The sequence below is a fragment of the Salvelinus alpinus genome, chromosome 6 (genome assembly GCF_045679555.1).
Source record: "Salvelinus alpinus chromosome 6, SLU_Salpinus.1, whole genome shotgun sequence".
Taxonomy (NCBI): Eukaryota; Metazoa; Chordata; class Actinopteri; order Salmoniformes; family Salmonidae; genus Salvelinus; species Salvelinus alpinus.
The window spans coordinates 55,765,804-55,793,145 of NC_092091.1; the positions used below are offsets into that span (position 1 = coordinate 55,765,804).

Here is a 27,342-nt window from a genome sequence, read left to right on the forward strand (position 1 = left end):
AGCATGCCAATTGCACTGTGGTGTTGTGTGACAAAACTGCACATTTTAGAGTGGCCTTTTATTGTCCCCAGCACAAGGTGCATCTGTGTAATGGTCATGCTGTTTAATTAGCTTCTTGATATGCTACACCTGTCAGGTGGATGGGTTATCTTGGCAAAGCATAAACGCTCAATAACAGGGATGTAAACAACATTTGAGAGAAATAAGCTTTTTGTGTGTATGGAACATTTCTGGGATATTTTATTCAGCTCATGAAACATGGGACCAACACTTTACATGCTGTGTTTACATTTTTGTTCAGTGTATAATATACATAAAATGCATCCTCCAATTGCAACGTCTGCCTATGCCCATATATATTCTCTTAAGAACAATATAAAGCCTTCCTATATTTTGTTTCAATGGAATCACATTCTGCCTAGTGGCGCGCGCGGTTGAGTTTTGGCCACATGAGAAAAAAGTGTGACTATTCAGCTAACCATCCTAAAATCTCATAAGAAATTAGGTGGTGTTATTGGTGTAACAGTAACGTTTTATACAATATTATTATATGTGTTTCTGTTATGTAGAATACTAATGAATCAGTATGTGATCTTCCAAGGCGTTGATTCAGCTTTGATTTAACTTTACTCACACCATTGTATGTGGTGGAGAGACACTCGGGTGTGCTCCAGCAGCACGAGAGACCACATGTGTGACTGTTTTATGAAAATCTGGGAATATTTGGCCAAAGAAACATTTCTGGTTGGTCTCACGGAATGTAAAACAGTTAGGAAGGGATATTTAAAAAACGAGATTGAGTGAAGTAGCAGCAAATATGTTGAATTAACAACTAATGAGCATTGAGAGGCTCACAAATGTCACGAAATTACCGTAGTTCTTTTATTCTAATTAATCAGAAGCACACTTTTTGAAGGTAGGCCTAGTTAGTCCTAACTGTCCTCCATTTTAGCTGTAATTTAACATGAAAGGATTTGAGAAAAGTCATTGGTTGACGATAGGCCTATGACATTGGCCTACATGAGAGTCTTGCGCTGCGCAGAATATCAGATCTCAACAATGGAGAGGTATTTAATGTCACCATTATGCCTACCACACCTTATGATATTATATCTTGTCATACGCGCAACGTGATTCCAAGAAACAGGCTGGAACGTCTATATAGGACAAATCAACTTTTTTCTAAATAAGTGGCGTTTGAATTTGTTGATTTAATGCGGGACATGATTGATTGGTTGCGGTAAACGGGAGGAAGGGCCACAATGAGGGAGTGTGTGTGTAATGTCCAAGGATATTTCCCCCCCCTTTTCATCACTTGTTTTTTATAGATGTTCCTGAGGAGTTCCTGGCTTTCTCCAATGATCTTCCCACAGATTTGTATTACCTTATTAAATCTGACTAGTGTTCCATAGAGCACAAAACCACCCCACAATATTAAAAGATAGGATGGAATATATATAGCATTGATAAAATGACATCACGCTAAACAATGTCCTCCATATGCGCTGCATATACATATAATAACTTCTCACAGCACAGGTCGGGCTCCACTATAACATAGAAGTTTCTGCAGCCCACTCAAACACCCTCCATCTTCTGGTGCCAATATGTCTGGCTATTGAACTCTCTCATCTCCCTGACCTTGGCCAACTGACCTCTGATTGGTTGCCATGTTGCTGGGCAACTATTAATCTGATGCCAGACATATTTAGCCAATCAGCTGCAGGCAATTATCTGGTTTGTATGATTAGGCTACATTGACCTGTCTCCACCAGTAGATGCTGTATATCTGTGCTGTGCCCTTCACCTCAGGACTTCTCCCATCCCAGGACTTCCACCTGTGGACACCTTTTGTCCTACAACCTCTGGACTCCTTAGTGTTTGTACTTCACTGCCCATGTAAGTGGACTTTGAGGAGCCAGAGTGCCTTTATTACTTCAAGTTATATTTGCCTACATATTGTATATTCCTGTTCCCAATATGTAACAATCTCTTTATTACATTGTCACTAGCCAACTATACCTAACTGTTAGCCAGTATAACTTGGTTAGTATTTCACCTGTATGTAATATGCCATGTTACATCGCCTGTTTTGTACACTTTTGGTTGAGTTATAATAAGTAGGCCTACTTTGGTTGTTGTCTAATTAGTAACACCAAATATGTTATATGTTATATATGTGGTGACACCCTTGCCATTGAAACATATAGGCTTAAAATGGCCACGGCTGCCGCTTCCAGTTGTTATTATTGTCATGTGACCATTCCAAGATGGCGGCTCCCATAGCCTTGTTTATATTAGCATGCGAGTGTAATTAGCCACATAGCATGCTAACAGGAATGCTAACGTTCTAATTTATGCTTGCCTATGTATGGATTTATACTTTTTATAATGTTATGTTAGCTTACACTGTTCATAATGTATTAGCCTTCTGGCTATATTAGCTTATCCCTTTCTTTAAAACTATGGGTCCACCTTACCCGGGTGGTGCTCTCCTTTCACGGAGGTTTAAAGCAGTGTTCTTAAAGGAAAAATGCACCCCACTCAGTAGTGTTCGTCATTAATCCCCTTGAATTGAAATAGGTCTACCTTGGACATTGACGTGACAAACAAATTTAAACCCTTCAAAGTAATTTGTTACCTAGATTATAATGGTCTACACTAACTATTATTGCAATGTTATTTAGATATATGCTATTAAAAATGGTTTTATCAAGTAAAAAACTTGACGTGAGAAATGTATAGACATTACAATTATGTTTGATATGCCCTGAGGAGTATAAAGACCGTACTGGTTACGCTACAGTAAAAAAATCTCGTGGGCAAAAGATGCGACTCCGGTGGGACTCGAACCCACAACCTTTGAATCACTCCTCAAGTGCTTGACTAGAAGTCCAATGCGCTATCCATTGCGCCACGGAGCCACCTGTTGATAGGTTACGCGCTAGCTGATATAACGTTGCGGCGTTCCGAAAAACCTTGCGCAGTAACGATGCTTTTGGCATAGCTTTTATGTGTACACTAGTTACTAACGTCACAATGGTCGCGTCATACGTGAAGCAAGACAAGTGTAGATTTCGAGTGCTGTTTTTGTGTACATACAATAAACAACTCAATTCCACAAAAAAATAAAAATAATTGTCGAGTGCATTGTAAGTGATTAAAGTATACATTGAGTAACACATGAGATTTGCAGGTGGCTGCTGGCCGAGATCTGAAACAGTTTTAAGTTTAGCTTGTCACAGACGAGTTTTGCAGTGAATGGAACAGAAAGGGACAGCTCTTTCGCATTGTCAATAGAGAAAGAATCACATGTTGTTTAGTGAAACAAGCGAATATATGGCGCTAGCTGACATTGTAACTAAATGAACAGCTGGCCATGAGACGAGTTTGGAACAGAGGTTTAGAAATCGTTGAAATAACATACGTGTCTTTCTGAAGCCAGAGCCCGGATAGCTCAGTCGGTAGAGCATCAGACTTTTAATCTGAGGGTCCAGGGTTCAAGTCCCTGTTCGGGCGATGCTTTTTATATTTTTACCTGCTAAATATTGCTGGACAATCTACATTTCATTAGCTAGCTTGGCTTTTTTTGAGAACTTTGCACTCACAGGCACCTTGAATACCCCGCCTAAATTGTATTATTTTACACTAATTCGTTGTATTCATAAGGTTTGTTTCTTATTTACCAGTTTGAAAGGCCTCCAAGCTGTAATTACATAATAGAGCCAATAATAAATAGCAGTCTACTTTTACCGGATTTTATTGGAATATCACTTTCGGGGCACTGGTGAACGTTTCTCGATGTGGGGATCATCTGGGCATTTCCCAAACATGCCCTAGGTGGAGACATTGACCATGTACTGTTTGTCTTTATGGGCTGACATAGGCCCCTTTTCAGTACACGACACACAGAAGCGCGCGACTTGGCTACATAAAGAAAGCCATCGCCATCGGCGACCATTCAACGCAGCCAATAATTACGTTTCTATTACTTCTTAACTAAATAACTTTTGAGTTCTCATAGGCTTACAATGTCGTTTTAACAGTCACTAAGGTTATATTTGGTGGTGATCTTTGCTAAATTATTTTGGATGTAGCAGTTGTTAGCTAGAACTCTAACGCTCATTGACATAGTCTGTAGCAAAAGTTAGCCCGAGACATTTTACTTGTTGAAGTTGACGTGTTTAAGTATAATGCAGTTGATTTGCAGGACATTCATACAAGCCTTAAAATTAAATTACAATCCAAAAGTTGTGTGAAATGAACTCATAAGTAACATGTAACGTTAGATGCATGCTTTTTTTTGCAGCAGTTCTATGAGAACTCCCGTCTTCTGCACCAAACTTGCAGTAATCACCCTAGTGTGGCAATGTTTGCCAACACAGAAAGTGGTCTATAGGCATCTTATTTCCAGCTTCTCTGATGGAAAAGTATTGCTATTTTTGGGAATCCTGCAACACAATCTCATCGATGCATGTGTAAGTGACACACTAACACAATATATGCAATTCAGCATTCCCTTCTATTCAAATCTATTTATAGTAGAGTGCATACATTTTCATGTGGCCTTTGTGGGAATCGAACCCACGACCCTGGCAGCTCCACCTTGTTGGTTGCTAGTCTTTCACAAATGAGATGAGTGAAACAAACCATCACAAAACAGTTGTATACAATAGAAATACTTTTAATTTGATGTTTTATCACAGGCATCAACGTTAACAAGATAATAAAAAAAAGCTGATTTTATTTTCTCTCAGTTCATAGCCCTCTCACTCACACACGCATCCCCATACACACCTAATGGACAAAGAAAAAACTGACAAGAGATTCTGCTGGATTAAAATCATCATCATCAACCCCAGTAGACATCCTACTCTCTTCTGCACACACACACATACAATAGTGCACGCACACACTTCAACTGGGGTTTTCTTGATGTCTGGAGTCACTTCTACCTGGACAATGCGGAGATCCTGAGAAAGACGGTAGGGAGGAGGGTTTATTGTGTGAAAGTAGTGAACAGATAGGGATACAAAAGTAAATATCAGGTTGTCAAAGAAGAAAGTGGTGTCCTAAATCCAATTCCTCCCATTCTACATTTTAGTCGTTTAGGAGACGCTCTTATCCGCTAGGCTAACTGCCGCCCTCATTCTTCCTGAAGTGTGTGTGACAGAGTTGAAATTCCACCTCCAACTGGGACGCAAACTGACAACCATCAGCACCTTACCACACAGTGTAATCAAAAAGCGGCAAGGCATTGTGCATGTGAACTTGTTCAACCCCCCCATGCTTTTCAAATCATTGAATGGGGAGGGAGGAACAGCACACTTCAGGGAGAATTGAAAGTGGGCTAAGGACACGTGAGACTGTACTCACTGTAACTTCTCCTGCAGCAGCTCCAGCCTCTGTCGGTCTACGTAGCGCGAGAAGAGAGAGAGCAGGTTGGGAGGGGTGAAGAGAGGAGGGGACAGGGACGAGGGGGGAACGTTGAGCAACTCCCTGGTCACAGAGAACACCAACTCTGTCCTGTGAGAGAGAAGCAAAAGGACACAGACAAGGTGGAGAGAGTTAGTACACTGCAACCACAATAAACTAACCTTAGTGTTTTGTCCATTAAAAAAATATATGTATAGGTTTGTAGTTGCGGTGTGTGTTTCCAAACCCTGTCACTAAGTGGAGACATTGACCATGCATCGTTAGCTATTACTGGTACCTTGTTTTTAGCTTTCTGATGGAACAATACTAGCTAATATTGATAAATGTAAAATCTAACAACCATTTAAAATTTTGCATATCAAAAAACACACAGGTTTCCACACAGGTTTCTGAATTACTAAAAGGAGGGCTGTGCTCACCATCGATTGTCATCCATGAGTTGACAGTTAAGGTCGGAGCTTTGCATTCGCTCTCCTTCACTCAGGATCAGGTAAAGCAGCGTCACACCAAACTGGAAGGATGGAGAGAGGAGAAAAGGAAAGAGAGATGGTAGAAAAGGAGAGATGGGGACAGAAAGTGAGTGCCCTGACTTCATGCCATCATGGCCTTATTTATCATCATTGAACCTTAACCATCATCACTGCTGGACAGAGATAGGTGCACTATTTTGCATCATTCTAACAGCAGGCAGATTGCATAGTGCAGGTACCTTATTTTGCAACACTTTGGACAGTTGACCCTCGCTGCCTTGCAGCTCCTGCAGCAAGTCTGTGAGGGCGGCGCTAGATAGGGAAGAGATCACCACGGCAACGGGCTCCACCAACCAGCACAGCGCCTGGGGGAGATGGGATGAGCAATTATAGACCACTTATGACCATTATATACGTCTACGTAGGTGAGTCTGTGGGCTTGAGCATCTCATTGAGAACAATACATTTTTGCAATAAAGATCCGACGCTAACCAACTGTGTGTATGTGTGCACCTATCTATACCTGGTCCTGTTTGTCTTTCTTGGCCAGGGCGGTCAGGTTCCGGGCAATCCCCATGACAACGGTGGCAGCCTGCAGCGGAGGCAGGAAAGGGATGAGCCTGGAGATGAGGCGCTTTCCCTTACGCACCGACATGATCAACAGACACTGCTCGTCACTCACTCTGCAGGATGGGGGGGGGGGACAGATGGAGGAGAAGGAGAGTGAGTCTGTGGTGAATATTAATGATGGGGGAAGCAAAGCTTTTCGGGACAATTAGGGTTTCCGCCAAATAGTGCCAGAGTGAAAAAAGTTGACTACCTGAAACTTAACAGTGAACATTAGTGACTGCTGGATCGCTGAGGGAGAGGTAGAGATGCAGGGTATGGGGGTCATGTCACCCCCTCTCCTCCCCCCTAATTCCAAATCATTCCCTAACCCCTTCACCCTAGGCGATCATGTACCGTTCAAAAGTTTGGGGTCACTTAAAAATGTCCTTGTTTTTGAAAGAAAAGCACATTTCTTGTCCATTAAAATAACAAATTGATTAGAAATACAGTGTAGACATTGTGAATGTTGTAAATGACTATTGTAGCTGGAAATGGCTAATTTTGAGTGGAATAGCTAAATAGGCATACAGAGGCCCATTATCAGCAACCACCACTCCTGTGTTCCAATGGCACGTTGTGTTAGCTAATCCAAGTTTATCATTTTAAAAGGCTAATTGATGATTAGAAAACCCTTTTGCAATTATGTTAGCACAGCTGAAAACTGTTGTGCTGATTGAAGCAATAAAACTGTCCTTCTTTAGACTAGTTTCCACCATATTTCTTACACCTAACATAACCCTTCAGATCTACACAAGTGTCTAGAGAGGAGCAGCAACGGGTCAATTTGGAATTCAGGGAGCCACGTTCCCCTCCATCCTTCCTCTCCCAGGCGTTAACGATGGCCCGCTGCCCCGGGGCCAGTAAAAATGTGCCGGCCCAGTGGATCTCGTCAACTTCTCAGCGCATTTTTGCGTTCCAGTTCAACATTTACATGCTCTGTCGCAGTCTTACTATCGAAAACTACACGTAAAATGATTGGCCGTTCATTCAAGGACCACCACACTCCCGCAAGTCACAACTGCTCGAGCAGAATAGGAGTTGATGCCTTCACACAGCACACGCGGGCTGTCCAGAGCAAAAAGAAGCGCTCGTCAGTCCACTCGCTGCCGCTTATTTAATTTAAGGGAAGTGAATTACAAAAGTAAACCTTCAATAGTGAACCTACTGCTGGCTGCTGATGATAGACTGTAAAAAGAAAGCTACAAAAAAAACACACCTAGCATTCGTTTTGACCAGCCTACTGGAGCTAGATAGATATCTATTTTCTGGAACGCATTAGTCTTAAAGGGGTAACGTCCTATTTTGAAATGTACATTTTTTTATTCTCAAACTGACATACTTTAGAAACAAAATTATTGCATCTAATACAATGTAATGACTTACATTTCCTAAATCGTATTACACAGCTTTTTCACACCATAATAACAATATGTAGCCTATTACTAGGTGAATATAGAGAGAAAGCATGCCAACCTCTAGGCCCTGCAAGACCTTAATGCATTTTAACCATCCCAAGTCCGGGGCCAAAAGATTTCTCACCTCGTCTTCCCACTCCTTCCCCTTGAGGGAGCTGTAGAGTGTGGGTCTTGTCCCCCCCCCTCACCTACCCCATCCCTCAGTCTCACCTGTCGTCCCACTCCTTCTCCTTGAGGGAGGCGTAGAGCTGCAGCGTGTGGGTTTTGTGCTGCTCCAGCAGGGCCTCTCTCTGCTCCTCCGGCGTCTGCATGAAGCGCTTCTCAAAGTCCTGCACCTCCAGCAGCAGACTGTACATCTGATGGAGAAAAAGAGAGAGCGGGAGGGAGATCGCGTTAGGGTCCCCAGAGTGCAAATCTCTCGAGAGTGTTTTAGGGGGATACCTGGTAACACGAAAAATAGTGCAGCGTTTCATAGAGAATATAGGTAGTAGTAACTGGTAACAAATGTGTAAAAAAATATAAAGATAGTTGCACACTATATACGCTCCCAATAATTTTATAGGCATCACTAACTTTAAGGCACATAGTACCTTCTTGTGTAACTAGCTAGCAGATACTAACACAAGATGGTTACAAAGAGATAATGGAGTGTCTACAGATATAATACATGTTAAGAGTGAGAGCACTGCAGGTGGTTCATAACAGGCAGAGGAAGTTCAAATCAAGGTAACATCATCAAAACAACCACAGAGCTGTAGAGACAGGTCATTCTCCCGTTCCTTGTCTTTACCTTCTCCACAGTGTAGAGGATCTGCCGTCTCTTATTCCACACCTGTTTCTCTCTCTTCTCCTGTGTGGGACAGAGGGAGCGGTTAGAGGTGTATAATAATGTACTTCTGCAGTGTTTCCCAACTGGGGGTATGTGTAACAAAAATGTGCAAAAAAAATTGAGGAATATATATTTTTATGTTCAAGTTATTTCAATCTTAATAGACAGGAAAACATTTACTGAGGTCACTGCTGTGGAATCTCTAGTTTATTTTATATTTATAGGCCTACTTTTTAAACTTCGGTGCGCATTGCTCGGTCTCCCTGGCCTCGGTCCGCCTGTTGACCCTCTGCTCCACACTAGTGGCTCACCATTTCAGCTAACAGCTAGCTTTGAGTAGAAACTAGCTATGGCTCAATGGCTGAAACGCACTGTTTCAATCAGCAGTAGCAGCACTAGCGCCAGCTCAAGTGAACCCGTGGAAAAAAGAAAGTTCACAAGTCAAAGAAGCGTCAATTTCATGAACAGTATGTCCTCGTCGGTGTCACCTCCTGTAACCTCTGTGGCGACGTGCTCTCAAATAATAGCCTGAAACCAGCCCATTTACAACAGCACATCAGTACCAAGCCTCTTTCCTGTGTGGGTAAGACCAGAGCTTACGCTTTCCAAAGCGGTCAAAATTTAAGGGAAGTCGAGAAAAATGAAAGAAAGCGACCAAAGCATTGGAAAGGCTTCATATGCCATGTTGTTACTTGTGGCCAACTCAAAAAAGCCATTCACTATAGCCGAGGAGTTAATTTTGCCTGCTGCCGTTATCCTCACTGAAATTACGATCGATAAGACAGCAGCTGATGCACTGAAGACAGTATTATTGTCAGATAACAGTGTGCTGTAGAATCGATGGTATGGGCATTGATATTGTTGATCAAGTGGTGGGAAAGTTAAATTCCAGTTCATTTGAGGTGTAGTTAGATGAACGGACGGATGTCAGTGGGGAAGCACAGTTGATTTGCGTTTGTGAGATAGAGACATTTCGGAAATTAATGAGCACCTTCGGTCCGGTGAGAAGCTAACGGAGAGAACTACAGGATGAGTTTCACATTGACAGCTTTTCTCAGAAACCCTGTGAACATGTGTGCGCACGGATGTCGCGGCATCAATGACTGGGAAAGTGAAAGGATTAATTGCCCGCATAAAGTCAAGCCGGACGTTGAATTAAATCGCTATCATTCACTATCAAAAAAGGCAGTGAAAGTGATTCACTTTATCCAGTCCAGTCCCATGAATCCCTGACTGTTAGGAAAGCTCCGCGGTGACAGTGGGACTGAGTACCAGCAGCTTACTGCTTCACACCGACGTCCGTTGGCTATCCAGCGGGAAAATGCTACAGAAGCTTTTTGAGCTGCGGGCCAAAGTGATTTTCTGTCTGAGCCCTTGTGGCCGTGTTGGAGGGCGCACAGACTGTGTACCCCGCCTTGCTGATGTGTTCAGCAAACTGAACAACCTGCATCGAACTCGGCAAGGCAAAGACACACGCATTCTAAACACGTATGACAAAGTGTGTGGATTCATAAAGTAGACCAAACTCTGGGAGAGAAAGGTGAAGATGGGGATAGAAGCTGTTTCCAGCAGCTTGACACCTACTTAAAAAAAAATAAAAAAATTTAACAGGTGATGTTGACAGAGCTCCTATGGTGCAAATAGTAAGCTCACATTTAGCCAAACTAAATGAGTTCAACTCCTACTTCCCTGACATTGAAAACAAGTCTGCTAAACTTGACTGGGTGAGTAATCCTTTCATGACTGACAGTACCAACAACAGTCCTACCAGACTGCAGGAAAATCTTCTGTATGTGTCCTCAGACCGTGGCCTGAAGATGAGGTACTCAGAGACATGACTGTTCTGGTGTGAAGAAGGAAATGTACACAGAATGAACTGCTGCCCTTTGACTCTGCATGCTTATATGAAGTGAGATTTTCACCCATGACCCTAATCAAGACCACATACAAGAACAGACTCGACTTGGAGAAAATCCCGATCACTGCCGTTGCCACACGGCCCCCCAAGACTGACAAAGCTTATGAGTGAGAGACAGCGTAAACTTCCTCATTGACTGGAGAGTCTTCATGTGTCATACACAAGTCTATAAATACAGGTTACATGTATTGGGAGTATGTGTATAAAATGGGATCTTTGTATTTGTATAATTTATCTGGAAAAAATGTAAGAGTATTATTATACTAATACATAATCATTTGCAGTTAAAATGACAGACTAATATTGATATTCTACCTAATTTAGTCTATTTTACATCCAATCTTGGAATCACAGTGGTCGCACGTGCATAAGAGGGTACTTTAGGCAAGTTTTTTAGGGGTACAGTACCCAAAAATGATTGGGAACCACTCTACTACAATAGGACAACATTAGTTATTATGGCTGTCTCCATATCAACGCAGGAACAACTGACAGTATCATCTGGAGTAGCGAGACAAAAACAATATAATAAGAACAAAGCGTGATAAGGAACAGGGAACATACGTCAGAGGCAAAACAGCAGGAGATAGAATGGCAGAACTCATGAGACACAGGCGTTTGGAGAGATTGTGGTGTGTAGCAAGTACCTCATCATCAGTGCGACTGGTCACCACTGTGTCGATCATTTTCCTGGGGTTGTTGACGCTGGACACAGTCAGCTTACCCAGTGAGCCTGCAAACTGCACTGTGGGGGGGGAACGAGACACACGTATGTTACAGATACATCCTCAAAACACACAAAGGTGATGTGATGATTATTCATTTAAAATTAGACCTTGGTTAAAATAGTATTGGTTTTCTTTCTAATACTAGATTGAGCTTCCCTGGTGTAAAGTAACTAATGCAATAGTCCCGAAAGTGCTAACCCTGCCCATTTGGTACACCAGGTAGTGTGCCAAACGCCATTTAACTGAAACAAATATATACTATTTGATCCAGGTTATTGAACATGTATCATCCTAGTTTTCTAATAATGATTAATGCATTACCTGGTCTGTAGGTGTGTTCCAGCTTGGCCACCTGGGGGGTGATGAGTTTGGTGGTGTGCTCCTTCCTCACGCCGTCTCTGTCTCTCTCCTGCCTCTTCTCCATCTTCTCAAAGTAATTCTGCCGGCCAACACAAAATTGGCGTCCATTTATTTACACATCTGTGCATTTAATCCGCCAGGAACAGGGACAACTACTGAAAAAAAGTTTCCTTATCATAGAAATCCATATTAGGGTAATCCATACTAAAACTATTTATTAACACTCAGTTAAAAAGGTGAAACTCTAACAAAGGCCAGTGAGACCTATCGGTCTCCAGAAGCAGGTGAACAGGGATTAGACTGAGGTAAGTCGCTCTGGATAAGAGCGTCTGCTAAATGACTTAAATGTAAATGTAGACAGCCAAGTGGAACTAATAAAGGATCTGAATGACAGGATTGGAACAGTGGTTTCCCTGGCATACATCCTGATCTCGTTTATGACATGCTCCCTCCTTATCGGTCCATCTAGGCTGGTAGCGATCAGATAGAAATACAATGTGTAGAACCAATGTGTAGAACCAACATGCTTTTCTGTCCATGTAAGGACTGGTGTCAGCTCCATAAATTACATGTTTATTTAATCCCATTCTAGGTTGGTCAGTAGGACAAAAGGTGATGGACCGATCTGATAGAAACAGACTGTGTAGAGCCGACATGCATCTCTGCAAGAGGTTGTGTCTGGTTTATAACTAACATTTCTATCCGCCTTGTTCAGAACCTCACACCCCCCTGAACACAACCCTGCACTGACCTGGGTCGTGTTCATTAGGGAACACCGTAGAAAAACGTTTTGCAACAAAATGACAACGAGCGTTAATTGGACCAAGTCTATGTAGTCATTCCCTGTTTCAACCCATTTTCTTCCAGTGGTGCCTAGTGAATACAACACTCGCTCATGTTCATTAGGGCACACAGAATAAAAAATAAAAAAACGTTTTAAAAGATTTCGCATGAGTACTTGGTCTAATTTACTTATTGGACCAAGTACTCATTCCGTTTCAGTCCATTTTGTTCCGTTTGGTGCCGAATGAACAGGACCGTGACTTTTTCCATTGACTTGGCTGTGCTAACCTGGTAGTAGTAGTCATCGAGGTAGGGATCAGTGCTCTGCAGCTGCATCATCTGGATCTTGGCCACCCACTCCTTCTCCCTCTGGGTCATCAAGTTACTGTAGGGGTCCCTGCTCCGCCAGTCCCCCACACGCCCGCCACGCTCACTGGGGAGAGAGATGATAGGGGAGGCAAAGTGAGAAAGAGGCTCCACAGCTGCAGGTTAGTTGAATGTAATGCATTTGCAACTCAAGGAAATTTGTGAGGCAATTTATGGCAACGGTACTGTGGATGGATATGGAGGAGACATGTGGATGCTGGGACAACTCAAATTATTTACACACACACACACTTCAGTCTACATACCCTCCTCTACTCTGCATCCTCTGTGTGAGCATGCGGCGGTGCTGGGGGTGCAGGTGCGTGGTGTTGTGTCGGATGATGGGACAGGGTATGTGGTTGTGGTGGGGACCCATCCTGTGGGGAGGGGGCTGGCCGAAGAAGGGCCTGAAGCCTCCGCCGCCAGGCAGCAACGGGGGGCCCTGACAGCCCCTGGGGAAGCCAGCAACCTGAGAGGGGGAGAAAGCGAGAGAAGGAATGAAAAAAAATAGATAGAGGAAAGGAAGGGAGGCTGGCATTGAATGTGTGTTGTGGAAATTCACCACTAAGGACTCAAACTCAACGTAAATGAATCAATCTTTATTATCACGCCCGGAGAAGTTCACAAACTCAATCCAAGCTTGATAAACTCTGAAAAGGTGTTTCCTTTCAGTCCTTATATACAAACAAGTTATATAAGCATGATTTCCATTATTCATTATTAACGTTGGTTCCTGCATGTGACTGACAAGGCTTCTTCTCTTAACAGGGACCTTGAAACTGAGATACTCCTTTTGGTTCCCAAAGCAATGTTCTGGGCGTACTGCCAATTGGTCTGAGGTGGTCACAGTCACCTGCACCAACCAAAATAGAGTGAGAGGAGAATTCAATTCAAGGCTCTCTCTTCAGACAAAATGTTCCCCCACATGTGTTTATGCAAACACCCATTTTACATAACAGTATGTATACAAGTTCATAGATATGTTGTACATGTGAATCATTTTTGCTCATAGGGAGTGTGAATGGGGTGTATTCCCTACGCACCAAACGGAAGCAAAAGGTCTGAAATGGGGAGGGACCAAATTACCGCTGCCACAATTTGCTACGGTGTGCACTTGTGAATGAATAAACCCCGGGGAGCCTAATTTTTGAGTGAGATGGCTCAAGGGGAGTGTATTCAGGTGTACAGATGAGAACACAGGTGAGTGTTTAGTACAGTGGAGTTTAAATCAAATCATAGCATGTAAATCTTGGTGGGGCAAACTCCCAAAACATTTTTTTTTTTTTAGATGCATACCAGCAAAGCCACAACACAATATATTCATTGGACTATAACAGTGACAAACAGTACCCACAAACTGTTAGGGCCTAAATAAAGCTGTCTCAACACCTTACCACTGTTACACCTGGCTATCAGCAAAGCCTTGTCTGGCAGCGAAACAGTTCCTTCAGCCTCATTAGCTGATTTGGCTGACTTGCGTAAACAAATGTGGTTTCTACTGACAATTGAGATGTACAATGGCATAAAGGGGCGACGAGCGAATAAGAGGCAATCCGTCATTTCGATTAAGAAATTAATGAGCGAGCGACTACGGACGTAGTCAATATAACTATTTGTTCAGCACTTTTGAAATGTACTGCGACAGAATTCAGAACATGGGCCCGTCCTTACAGTGTTCTCCCTGTACACCAAGTCAGAACCGTAGGATAAATAAAGGGGGCATATAAGCAGACAATGAAAACTCATACAATATTCGATGATGGCATTTCTCAAAAACAGGCTATAGGCTACATGTGCACCACCAAGTCAGAACAGTAGGCTAAATTATGAGGGGAAAGGGGACCAAATTATTAGGGTGAAGCACATGGGCTACTAACAGCGTACTACACAACATACACTTAGTATTACTTTCTTAGCTACAGCATGCATATCTTCCTGGCATATTGCATAATTTATGCAGCAGCATACAATACATTTGACTCACCTTGTTGTGCTCACTTGAACAGGAAGGTGGCACGGTGGTCCTTGGTGGGCAAATTGTCATCAAAGTCTGGCATTCTCTGGACTTATGGTGCTTTCAAGACAACTGGGAACTCGGGAAAAAAACAGGTTGAATCATGATGTTAGTGCTCTTCAGGCCGAGCTCCAGAAAGAGGCCCGAGTTCCCGACTTGGAATTCCGAGTTGGATGACCGCTCAAAATGTATTTGCCCAGTGGGAACTCGTTTTATCCGAGCTCCCAGTTGTCTTGAACTCACTGAAGCCTGAGATTTCCAGTTGTTTTGAAAGCGGCAGAAGTCATGTTGAATTGACAGCATGGCCAATGTTGAATGTTGTCCTTTGAAGCTTGGAAAACAGACCCTTAAACCCAGACTTGGACCACACATCCACTCCACTGAATAGCAGGCTAGTGATTGCTTTGCGATTTCCAACTTGTTGTGTAATCTTTATGTCCAGTTGCCGATGAGCACCGATACATTTGATCTATATTTACTCTTCATATGACAAGGATTGAAAAGGATTTGCCAGCAGGTTGTCGACTTGATTCATGATGACTGCTAGCTTGATAGCTATGATTTTGAAAGTATGATGTTGACATGATCAGTCCAATCAAAGGTACGGTAGATATAAAGTGATTTAACGTCATTTTATGTGGCCAATGACCTTGAGCCTTCTTGGGATAGGCACTTCTAATATACCTATTAGAGGTCGACCGATTAATCGGAATGGCCGACTTCAAGTTTTCATAACAATCGGAAATCGGGATTTTTGGACACCGATTTGGCCAAATGTATATATATTTATTTTTTTACACCTCTATTTAACTAGGCAAGTCAGTTAAGAACACGTTCTTATTTTCAATGACGGCCTAGGAACGGTGGGTTAACTGCCTTGTTGGGGCAGAACGACAGATTTTTTACCTTGTCAGCTCGGGGATTCAATCTTGCAACCTTACAGTTAACTAGTCCAACGCTCTAACCACCTGCCTCTCATTGCACTCCACGAGGAGCCTGCCTGTTACGTGAATGCAGTAAGAAGCCAAGGTAAGTTGCTAGCTAGCATTAAACTTATCTTATAAAAAACAATCAATCATCACTAGTTGATGATATTACTAGTTTATCTAGCGTGTCCTGCGTTGCATATATCGATGAGGTGCGCATTCGCGGAAAAAGGACTGTCGTTGCTCCAACGTGTACCTAACCATAAACATCAATGCCTTTCTTAAAATCAATACACAGACGTATATCTTTTTAAACCAGCATATTTAGCTAAAAGAAATCCTGGTTAGCAGGCAATATTAACCAGGTGAAATTGTGTCACTTCTCTTGCGTTCATTGCACGCAGAGTCAGGCTATATGCGATAATAATAAACGTTTTGTTTTCGAAATGATAGTTTCTGGATTCGACCATATTAATGACCAAAGGCTCGTATTTTTGTGTGTTGTGTTATAATTACGTCTATGATTTGATATTTGATAGAGCAGTCTGACTGAGCGATGGTAGGCAGCAGCAGGCTCGTAAGCATTCATTCAAACAGCACTTTCGTGCGTTTTGCCAGCAGCTCTTCGCAATGCTTCAAGCATTGCGCTGTTTATGACTTCAAGCCTATCAAGACCCGAGATTAGGCTGGTGTAACCAATGTGAAATGGCTAGCTAGTTAGCAGGGTGCACGCTAATAGCGTTTCAAACGTCACTCGCTCTGAGACTTGGAGTAGTTGTTCCCCTTGTTCTGCATGGGTATTGCTGCTTCGAAGGTGGCTGTTATCGACGTGTTCCTGGTTCGAGCCCAGGTAGGAGCGAGGAGAGGGACGGAAGCTATACTGTTACACTGGCAATACTAAAGTGCCTATAAGAACATCCAATAGTCAAAGGGTATATGGAATACAAATGGTATAGAGCGAAATAGTCCTATAAATACTATATTAACTACAACCTAAAACATCTTACCTTGGAATATTGAAGTCTCATGTTAAAAGGAACCACCAGCTTTCATATGTTCTCATGTTCTGAGCAAGGAACTTAAACGTTAGCTTTCTTACATGGCACATATTGCACTTTTACTTTCTTCTCCAACACTTTGTTTCTGCATTATTTAAACCAAATTGAACATGTTACATTATTTATTTGAGGCTAAATTGATTTATTGATGTATTATATTAAGTTAAAATAAGTGTTCATTCAGTATTGTTGTAATTGTCATTATTACAAAATATATTTTTAAATGTTAATTTATTTATTTTTAAAAGTTAAAAAATTGTCCGATTAATCCGTATCGCCGTTGAAAAATCATTATCGGTCAACCTCTAGTACCTATGGCAGCACCCAAGGGGCTTGAATTTTCAAGCTGTCCCCATAGATTTTGTAGTGACATAGTGTCTCCATGAGTGACAGAACACTGAGCCAATCACGGCGCAACGAGAGAACATTACCAACCCCTACGCTCCATATTTTCCGCTGGCTGCCCCACCACAACAGAAAGCACTAAGTTAGGCAGAAACACCAGCATTTTGGAGTTGCCTTACTCAAGAAAGGAAAAAAAGAGACAATGTTTGTATGCAGCTTTATTAACTCAATGATATATATATTTTTTTTTTTACATTGTTTGCAAACTGATATGCGACACATTAATGCCAAAACAACACGCTAAACTCTGCCCCACCTGACCTGAATGACGGGTCATCACTGGTTGAGTCTCACCTGAGAGTTGAGCATCTGCGCACGTTGGATCTGGGACAGAACGGGGCCCACGCCGGCCGGGAACGGAGGACGACACAGAGGAGAGTTCTAACACAGACAGAGAGAGAATCCAACTCAGAACCAACACTGACCAGGAACCTGCATCTGCAGTGAGCTAGAGAGTCCATCCATGAGCCAAGTTATTCAGCCAAAACCAAGGTAGCTGCTATGGAATAATTCATATTTTGTATTTATTTATTTATATATCCACCCTCACGGAAGTAACTGACCATGAAAAGTCAACCCTCATTCAACAATTGGTCAAAAACACCACAACAGTTCAGACAACCAAAATAAAACTTTACACTCCTCAACGTCAGATGCCCCACCAAATAAAGAAAGGGAGGACCGGAGAGCTAGTCTAATGAGAGAGGGAGGTAGGGGGACTCACAGCCATGTTTAAGAGGGTGTTGGGGGAGATGCGCTCAGGGAAAGAAGGGGGGTAGCGGTGTTGGTGGTGGACCGGGGCTCGCACATGAACGGTGGTGGGGTGGTGGATCTGCAACACACACAGGAGAGGGACTCAATACAACTAATTTGCCTATAACTGTACACAGATAGAGGGTTAACTCTGGCTTTCAATAGATAGGATGAGAGTAGAGGCAGAAACAGGATGATAACCAATCACTAATAGTATAATACAGTGGTCTCAAACTCCATGTCCGTGGGCCTCCATAGTGTGACTCAGGGGCCAGATGTGACCCGTGAACCGGAAGTTTGAGACCACTGGTCTAATAACTATGAAAGGGAAAGGGGGATACCTAGTCAGTTGTACAACTGAATACATTCAACTGAAATGTGTCTTGCACATTTAACCCAACCCCCCTTCGGCGCCCGGGGAACACTGCCTTGCTCAGGGGCAGAATTACATTTTTACCTTGTCAGCTCAGGGATTCAATCCAGCAACCTTTCGGTTACTGTCCTAACACTATAACAGTAGTTACTTCTGCAGAATAATACCATGTTAAACAAAACTACATTGAGAAGGGCAAATAACTATTTTAAATATAAGTGGGAGTATTTTGCATACAGAGAGATGAGATAACAGTCCATAATGATTACTAAAACGAGGAAGGGCAGAATTCTCTCACTGACCTGCTGCTGATGATTCATAGCATGACTCATCGGCTGCTTGGGCGGAGTCCCGATAGGCACAGCCCTCACTGGTGGGCTTCCAATCACGGGAGAGGACGAGCGAGGCGGTGGGGCCCTTTCCGACAAGTCCCGCCCATCCTCGCTCATAACTGGCGGAGGCCGATTGGGCAGCCCCACCTCTTTGATGATGGACAAAAGTGGACTGTCCTGGAAAGAAGAGAATTTAACTTTTAGATCGAAGTCTACAATCAATAATTAATAAAATTGCTTTAAACAACCCTGTTAAGTCATTCAGAGTGCAAATGTGCCAGCTATATAGTTTTTCATGTACAGTACAGGGCCACATTCAGCAAGGCACAACGTAGCTAAACTGTTTGCAACCGAGAAGCAGTGTTCTTATTTGACAAATTCAGGAAGTACATATCTGTTACAAAACAGGCAGGTGTCTTACCTCCATTTGAGTGATTAGTCCAGGGGTGACGCTCACAGGCCCAAATCCCATGTTGTTCTCCCAGATATTGTGTGAGTTCATCTGAAAGAGAGAGGCAGAGGAAGAGAAAGTGTCAGAAGGCGCCGCTCCACTAGCGATGCATAATATTCGTCCTTCATTGAACCAGCACATCTTTCCTTCTCCAAACCCTATAACGTAGTTCTGCAGCATATAGAGCTACAGGATTCTAGATCAGTGGTTCCCAAACCTCTCCTTTGGGACCCCCAGACATTTCAAAATGATGACGTAACCAGCTCACCTTATTCACCTAGTCAAGACCTTTATTTAGTTGACAAGTTGAATCCGGTGTGCTTAACTCTGGCATAGATCAAATACATGGAAGGGCTGGGGGTCCCCAGGAGAGGTTAGAAAACCACTGCACAAGACACATTGATCTGCAGCGTTACTACAGTAGAGTATACTACATTGTCTCACCTGTGGCATGGGGGCCCCCCCTCGGCGTAGGAGGTGCTGATGCTGCTGGTAGCTAAGCAGGGAGGGATGCAGTGGGCCCGGGGGCAGCCCCGACAGGGTCAGCTGGTGGTGGGAAGGGAGCTGGGAGGGGTGGTGGTGCTGCTGGGGCATGGAAGGGGGAGGAGGGAGACCAGTGGACCGGTCACCAGGCCCGGCTGGACCACCCACGCTGGCGATGGCCGGGTCTGCCCCAAGAATCAACATGGCAAGGGACTCGGCTAAGTCACCTCCCCCCATCTCCTCCAGGCCCAGAGGGGGCATCGAAGAGAGGGAGTGATGTGGTGGGGGGAGGGATGACGGGTGGGGGACGCGACTGGCAGGAGGAGGGAGTTGAACGGTGGAGGAGTCTCCTCCCATTCCCCTCATCCCTAGTCCCCCTAGACCCAAACCTCCGAGTCCGTCGTTCTTTCGTTCTTCGAGCTCTGCGAGCCGCTTGTGCTCCTCCTGCCAGTCATCATCTGTAGGTGGTAATAAGTCATTCCATTATTACAGGTGTCATCCAGGTAATAAAGACTGACTGACAACGGGGGATTTTAACTGAGAATGGTAACGTGAGCGATGAGATGAAGGACAATATTTATATTGAACCTTGGGTGCAGGTGTGTTTCTGCTTTAGGCAATTCCTTTGTCACAACAGAGATTTTACCATGACCACAGCACTGAAGCTAGCTAAAGCAGAAACAGACATGCATATCCTTGGCTCCCGAGTGGCGCAGCGGTCTAAAGCACTGCATCTCAGTGCAAGAGGCATCACTACAGTCCCTGGTTCGAATCCAGGCTGTATCACATCCGGGCCGTGATTGGGAGTCCCTGAGGGCAGCGCACACCTGGCCCAGCGTCGTGTGGGTTTGGCGGTCATTGTAAATAAGAATTTGTTCTGAACTGACTTGCCTAGTTAAATAAAGGTTCAATTAAATTACAACAAATCCTGCATGTACTGTATGCACGAAAGGCTTGGATATTTGTTGCAGAGTGTAAATGATGCTTTCGTGGAAGGTACGTACACCCTTGTACACATATTTCCATGTAGGCCTATTTGGCGGCGAAACTTAAGCGAACTGTAGCCTATTGCCTGTTCCTGAGTCTAATATTTTTTTCAAAATTGAAACAATGTGTCTGCTTTTCATTAAATCATATATAGCTGTTCTTAATATGGCCTAAGTTAAGTGTTCATTTGGCCAGAATATTATATACAGGCTACAACATACCATATTTTGATCAGTTATGAAAATACAACAGCTCAAGCAGAAAAAAATTAAGGTTAAAGGCCGACATTTCGACGTTTTAATTTTTAAAGAAAGACTCATGACTATAGAAATGGAAACATTGTGATTTTAGAGACAAGGTATCAATAACCTATGTTTAAGGGGACTACAACATTCAATCTGTTACTGGGCTCTCACCATCAGGTTAATCACATAATTCAAATTAAATCAAGTCACATGCACAATTTGATTGCGCACCATTTGTTCATCGACATCAAAGGAGACACACATTGGTTCTAACAAGAATAAATTTAGGACAAAAACTTTGTCTTGACATTTCATAACCGGATTACCAGATCATTTTGTTTATAAGCCCACTAGACAACTCATTCGTTGTCATTCTAAATGTCCTGAATAATGTAAAGGAAAATACCGCGGGGTGTGGCGCAATAGCCTACACAATTGCACACAGTGGACTAGGCGACACACAGAAGCACATGAAAACAACCAGCAACCGTTAAGCGCACCGTCAGAACGTTGTCCCGCTGATAGCACCTCAGGTTTCCATGGGCTTCTTATCGGCCAATTGATAGACTTTCCATATTGGTTCCGATCACTAGTAGCCTAATAACACTCCTCCAATCTATAGAGAGACATCCATGTTGCTGACAAACAGCATGTTCAAGGCCCTCAAGCGATTTGGCCCGAGTAAGCCGCTGTCCAGAATATCTAATATAGTCAAAACAGAAAATGAATCAATCTGCACAGCGCCTTACTATGCAACGTATAGACTTATGCGGTTTGAGTCTACGTTTCAAGGAAATAATATTGTAGGCCTAGTTTTATTATATTGATCATTTGATTCTAGAGCAAATTGAAATAAAATGGTATAAAAAAGGTTGCAAGAGCTTTGTTTTTTGCTATTGAAATGTATTTGTCATGTAGCCTAGGTTTATTTGTTATTAGCATGTTTACAGATTAGATTGTTCAAGTAAACTGTCCAACCCAGTAGGATTTATTCTGTCAACACCGTAGAAACTGGATAGAAGCCTAGCTATAGTAAGCCCAAAGGCAGGTTTAAACCAGTTCCCCAGCCAGCTGTTCTACGCACACTAAATCACAACCTTTCCATTTCTATAGGCTAGCTAGTTATGTTACAAAGAGTGTCTGCTTTAAAAAAAAGAAAAAAGTTGGCCTTTAACCATCCAAACATTTCACACGATATTCTGCCCATATGAACACGTTTATTTTAGGGCATAAGTGAACCAATTTCGGTAGACTATATATACACACTACGCACAATATTCTGACTTGATCAATCGCATGCAGCTCAGATTCTTTTCTTTATAGACAATGAAGAGATACCAATGTGTGAAATAATAGTCATATTAGAGGTCGACCGATTAATCGGAATGGCCGATTAATTAGGGCCGATTTCACGTTTTCATAACAATCGGAAATCAGCATTTTCGGATGCTGATTTTGCCCCCCAATTTTTTTTTACACCTTAATTTAACTAGGCAAGTCAGTTAAGAACACATCCTTATTTTCAATGACGGCCTAGGTACGGTGGGTTAACTGCCATATTCAGATTTTTACCTTGTCAGCTCAGGGATTCAATCTTGCAACCTTACCGTTAACTACGCTCTAACCACCTGCCTCACGAGGAGCCTGTCTGTTACTCGAATGCAGTAAGAAGCCAAGGTAAGTTGCTAGCTAGCATTAAACTTATCTTATAAAAAACAATACATCAATCACAATCACTAGTTATAACTACATATGGTTGATGATATTACTAGTTTATCTAGCGTGTCCTGCGTTGCATATAATCGATGCGGTGCGCATTCGCGAAAAAGGACTGTCGTTACTCCAACGTGTACCTAACCATAAACATCAATGCCTTTCTTAAAATCAATACACAGAAGTATATATTTTTTAAACCTGCATATTTAGCTAAAAGAAATCCAGGTTAGCAGGCAATATTAACCAGGTGAAATTGTGTCACTTCTCTTGCGTTCATTGCACGCAGTCAGGGTATATGCAACAGTTTGGGCCGCCTGGCTCATTGCAAACTAATTTGCTAGAATTCTACGTAATTATGACATAACATTGAAGGTTGTGTAATGTAACAGGAATATTTAGACTTATGGATGCCGCCCGTTAGATAAAATACGGAACGGTTCCGTATTTCACTGAAGAATTAACGTTTTGTTTTCGAGATGATAGTTTCCGGATTCGACCATATTAATGACCTAAGGTTTGTATTTCTGTGTGTTATTATGTTATAATTAAGTCTATGATTTGATAGAGCAGTCTGACAGCGATGGTAGGCACCAGCAGGCTCGTAAGCATTCATTCAAACAGCACTTTCGTGCGTTTTGCCAGCAGCTCTTCGCAATGCTTCAAGCATTGCGCTGTTTATGACTTCAAGCCTATCAACTCCCGAGATTAGGCTGGTGTAACCAATGTGAAATGGCTAGCTAGTTAGCAGGGTGCGCGCTAATAGCGTTTCAAACGTCACTCGCTCTGAGACTTGGAGTAGTTGTTCCCCTTGTTCTGCATGGGTAACGCTGCTTCGAGGGTGGCTGTTGTCGATGTGTTCCTGGTTCGAGCCCAGGTAGCGGCGAGGAGAGGGATGGAAGCTATACTCTTACACTGGCAATACTAAAGTGCCTATAAGAACGTCCAATAGTCAAAGGTATATGGAATACAAATCGTATAGAGAGAAGTAGTCCTATAATTACTATAATAACTACAACCTAAAACTTCTTACCTGGGAATATTGAAGACTCATGTTAAAAGGAACCACCAGCTTTCATATGTTCTCATGTTCTGAGCAAGGAACTTAAACGTTAGCTTTCATACATGGCACAAATTGCACTTTTACTTTCTTCTCCAACACTGTTTTTGCATTATTTAAACCAAATTGAACATGTTACATTATTTATTTGAGGCTAAATTGATTTTATTGATGTATTATATTAAGTTAAAATAAGTGTTCATTCAGTACTGTCGTAATTGTCATTATTACATATATATATATATATATATTTTTTTTTAAATCGGCCGATTAATCGCTATCGGCTTTTTTTGGTCCTCCCAATAAATCGGTATCACTTAAACGTTAACACACACACGGGCCCGGGCGAAAGAGTTGCCGACAAAGGAGTTTGCTTCTGCTGCAGAATAGAACACTTTGGAGCTTCAGTAAATGATAACGTCTTCTGTGCCTTTGTCATTCAGAACGAGAAGAGTTTGTGGTTGGCTTAGTCTTTCATGCCACCAAACGACCGACAGACACAGACAGACATAGCTAAGCTAACCATATGCCTTGCATTCTGACAGTCTCAAAACAGTAGGGCTCACCCCATTTACTCAACTGGTCGATTGTTTGGTCAATCGGCTGTTGGTCGACCAAGATGTTTTTGGTTGAGCAGACAAAAAAAAATAAAAAAATATGGCATGGGACATTGTCTGATTCATGCCTGTCTCAGTGGACTAATCCATTGCGGAGGTCGCCGGGATGGCACACCAGTATCACCAGTAGTACATTTACCGTTAGTAACCATCATTCTAAACAACAATGTTTATGTTTGGTTACAGTAATTTCTGTTAATGCATTCAATATATTATTATTACAGTCTGCGGACCGCACAACCTAGGAAAAACTTGTGAGGAACAAGTTGTTTTATTCAGTGGTCGTTTGTTTGTAGCGCTCCTGTCAATGTTGAGTAAGGACACGTACCCGGTTATACATTGAAGTAGGCCTAGGCTACCTGGTCTGTGCCTAAATGTAGGCCTATAAAATGTGCCCATTTGGGGATCTGATAGCATTTCTGATTATCGTAACTCACCACCACTGTGGAACATCAAACAGCAAGTAAACAAAGTCTGTTTTTACATCCATTGAGAATGACAATAGTTCTCCAACGTAGCCCATTTCAAAAATCTTTCCAGCTCTCTCCCCCTTTCGATAACCACTCAACATGAAAGGGGGAAAGAAATTGACTGCTCCGGTGGAAACGTCATAAAATAAGCCTACCCGATTACTTCTTATTCCTTGTGCATGTTCAGAGCAGGAAACTCTGAGGGTCCAGAATATTTTATTCAATGTTGCAAGTTTGCTAGTGCCAGCTTCAGGTCAACCCAAGTTAATACAATGTTTCAAGTTCGTTGGAGACAGGCCATGTGTAGCCAATGTGATTTATAGGAGATATATTTTGATCAGGATATTTTCTACCTGCTGGCTGCAATGTTTTTATTTGTTGGCTTCATCTAGGCTATTTTTTACAATGGCAATAGAAGTTACTTTTAGAATTTTGATTAATGACATGATAATGACTGAGATATGAAGACTATTATAAATTAAATATATAAAAAAATCATAACTGGCACTCAGATCGGTAGAAATGGCAAGATAAATTGAAACCCCCAAATGGAAAAGGTTGCCGACCGCTGGTGTAGCCTATTAGCAGCGGAACAGCAGAATCAGCTTAGGCTAGCCGCAGCTGGAGGAAGAGGGTCAGGAACTGTCACCCCCCCCAGCCCACAGTGTGCTCAAAGCATTAGACAAACTCAGTAGCCTACATATAGTTGATTTTATTGATTGGTCGAAGGAACAGACGACTAGGTCGACCAAGATTTTTTGTTGTTGTCGGAGACAGTCCTTCAAAAACATACAACTTTACAATGCGTGAACTTCCTATTCTTTATGGGCTTGTTTCTCAAACATAGCTTTCGAGAAAGTTACTCTCCAAATGTTTCCAAAACTGTATTGTGTGCGAGGTGTATTTGCGATTAGACAGAGGGCATTTCCCTAACAAGGCTAAAGGGGACGTCCAATGGCCCAAGGTTATTATAGTCTTGGATGTTTTAGTCGGGTGACGGGCAATTGTGACTCACCGATGGCTCCATCTCCGAAGGTGTCGTCATTAAACTGGTCAATCTCATCTTCTTCTTCTACCAGCCCCTCCTCCTTCTCCAGGGTACAATCTTCATCAAGGGACTGGAGGGAGAGAGAAATTAAAGGAAGTAAGGAGTTAGGGATGAGAGAAAGGAAGGCGGGAGAGAGAGAGGAAGGCAGGTGAGAGAGGAAGGCGGGTAAGAGAGATAGGAGCGAGAAATATGGATGGATGACAGAGAGGATATGAGAGCAACAAGAGATGTAGATAAACGGGATATTGACTGTTGTGTACGGGAGAGGGTTTGGTGAGATCATCAAGAAATGGAAAGATTTAAGAAACAAGTCGAGTATGTTGTTTTTCGTCAAGAAAAATATTTTATTTAAACAATGTCAGAAATGGGATTTCAGATAGTTATATTCTGGTCAGATTTTCAGATTTCTTAGCAAGCTCCTCAAGCAGACTGACCTTATCCGCAGATATGGCTCTGAGCACAATATTACAGATTTCCCTCAATTTGATAGCGAATTATTAGAACCCTGTAGAAATACTACTGTGACTATTTCGAGAACCCACGTGGATGGGGAGGTCAATTTTACCAGCTAACGTTAGTTAGATCCACAACAAGATTGATTGATGCCACTAGTTTAGAAGGTGGTAGCCCAAGATGTAACGTTACTGCTAAAAAGTTAGACGCTAAAGCTATGAAAATGCTAGTTTAGAAGATGTGGAAAAGAACAGTTCAGCATTTCACAGGCAGAGTGATCCATGTCATCTTTACCAATCGACTTACTTGTCAACAATTACTTGTATTTCCATTACAAAGAAGTGGCATAGCTAATATACTTCTGAACCTGTTACTGTACAGTCAAACATGGCCATCTATCTAGCCATCTTATCCCCTATCAAGACAATGTTTCCAAGCCAAGATAGCTTAACAGAAAAGCTAGTTAGCTAACGTTAGCAGGAAAGGCTACGCAAACTAGCTAGCTAATTACATCACACGGTATCCAAGTCGATAGTATCGAACTTGGCACATCCACTCAAACAATTCCACCATTCTTTAGTGTTTGACTTTTACGGAAGGAAAAAAAAGAAGTAAAGCCACATAATAGCCACATAAAAGCCATGACCATACTCAGTTCACTGGAAACACAGCAGGCCCGTGATGGGCGGGGGACAATATGCCAGGGAAAGCCTGGTGCTTGGTAGGCCGCACGGAGGAATTTTATCAACGGAGTCGATAAACAAAACCCAAAATATCCCAGAAAATTGCCGTATTGGCCACATTTCAACTCGTCTTGTGGGAACGCTAGCTAAAATGTCTACAGAAATTGCCAGACGTAATATAAACACTGCTCACCTGAAAACGGAACATGTATCTTTAGTCCGTGAAAGGTACAATTCTCCCAAGTGTCTCTTGAGGAAGGCTGCGCGCAAATTACGCAGGTTCGCGTGAGCGCGGCCAAGTCTATGTGCACGAGTACGTACGCAGGGAGCGGCTGCGCCGCACGGCTTGCAATGACT

General features: G+C 42.6%; 1 protein-coding gene and 2 non-coding genes across 3 annotated transcripts; 1 reads left to right on the forward strand and 2 right to left on the reverse strand.

Annotated features, from left to right (window-relative positions):
* Positions 1–2,832: 2,832 nt before the first annotated feature.
* trnar-ucu (transfer RNA arginine (anticodon UCU)) lies at positions 2,833–2,924 on the reverse strand. Its single transcript is given in 2 exon segments — positions 2,833–2,868; positions 2,888–2,924. It is a non-coding gene; the product is annotated as a tRNA-Arg (tRNA).
* Positions 2,925–3,446: 522 nt separating this feature from the next.
* trnak-uuu (transfer RNA lysine (anticodon UUU)) lies at positions 3,447–3,519 on the forward strand. Its single transcript has one exon. It is a non-coding gene; the product is annotated as a tRNA-Lys (tRNA).
* A 1,149-nt stretch (positions 3,520–4,668) lies between these two features.
* Positions 4,669–27,326, reverse strand: LOC139578916 (protein PAT1 homolog 1-like). The gene is made up of 18 exons (XM_071407048.1): positions 27,179–27,326; positions 25,817–25,919; positions 19,671–20,167; positions 19,197–19,277; positions 18,746–18,952; positions 18,042–18,149; positions 17,612–17,698; positions 13,181–13,383; positions 12,837–12,981; positions 11,727–11,844; positions 11,325–11,422; positions 8,721–8,780; positions 8,141–8,286; positions 6,430–6,589; positions 6,146–6,271; positions 5,856–5,947; positions 5,377–5,526; positions 4,669–4,973 (listed from the first exon to the last, which is right to left on the reverse strand). The coding sequence occupies exons 1-18, from the start codon at positions 27,191–27,193 to the stop codon at positions 4,952–4,954; spliced, it is 2,418 nt and encodes an 805-aa protein (XP_071263149.1). The 5' UTR covers positions 27,194–27,326; the 3' UTR covers positions 4,669–4,951.
* Between the last annotated feature and the right edge of the window lie 16 nt (positions 27,327–27,342).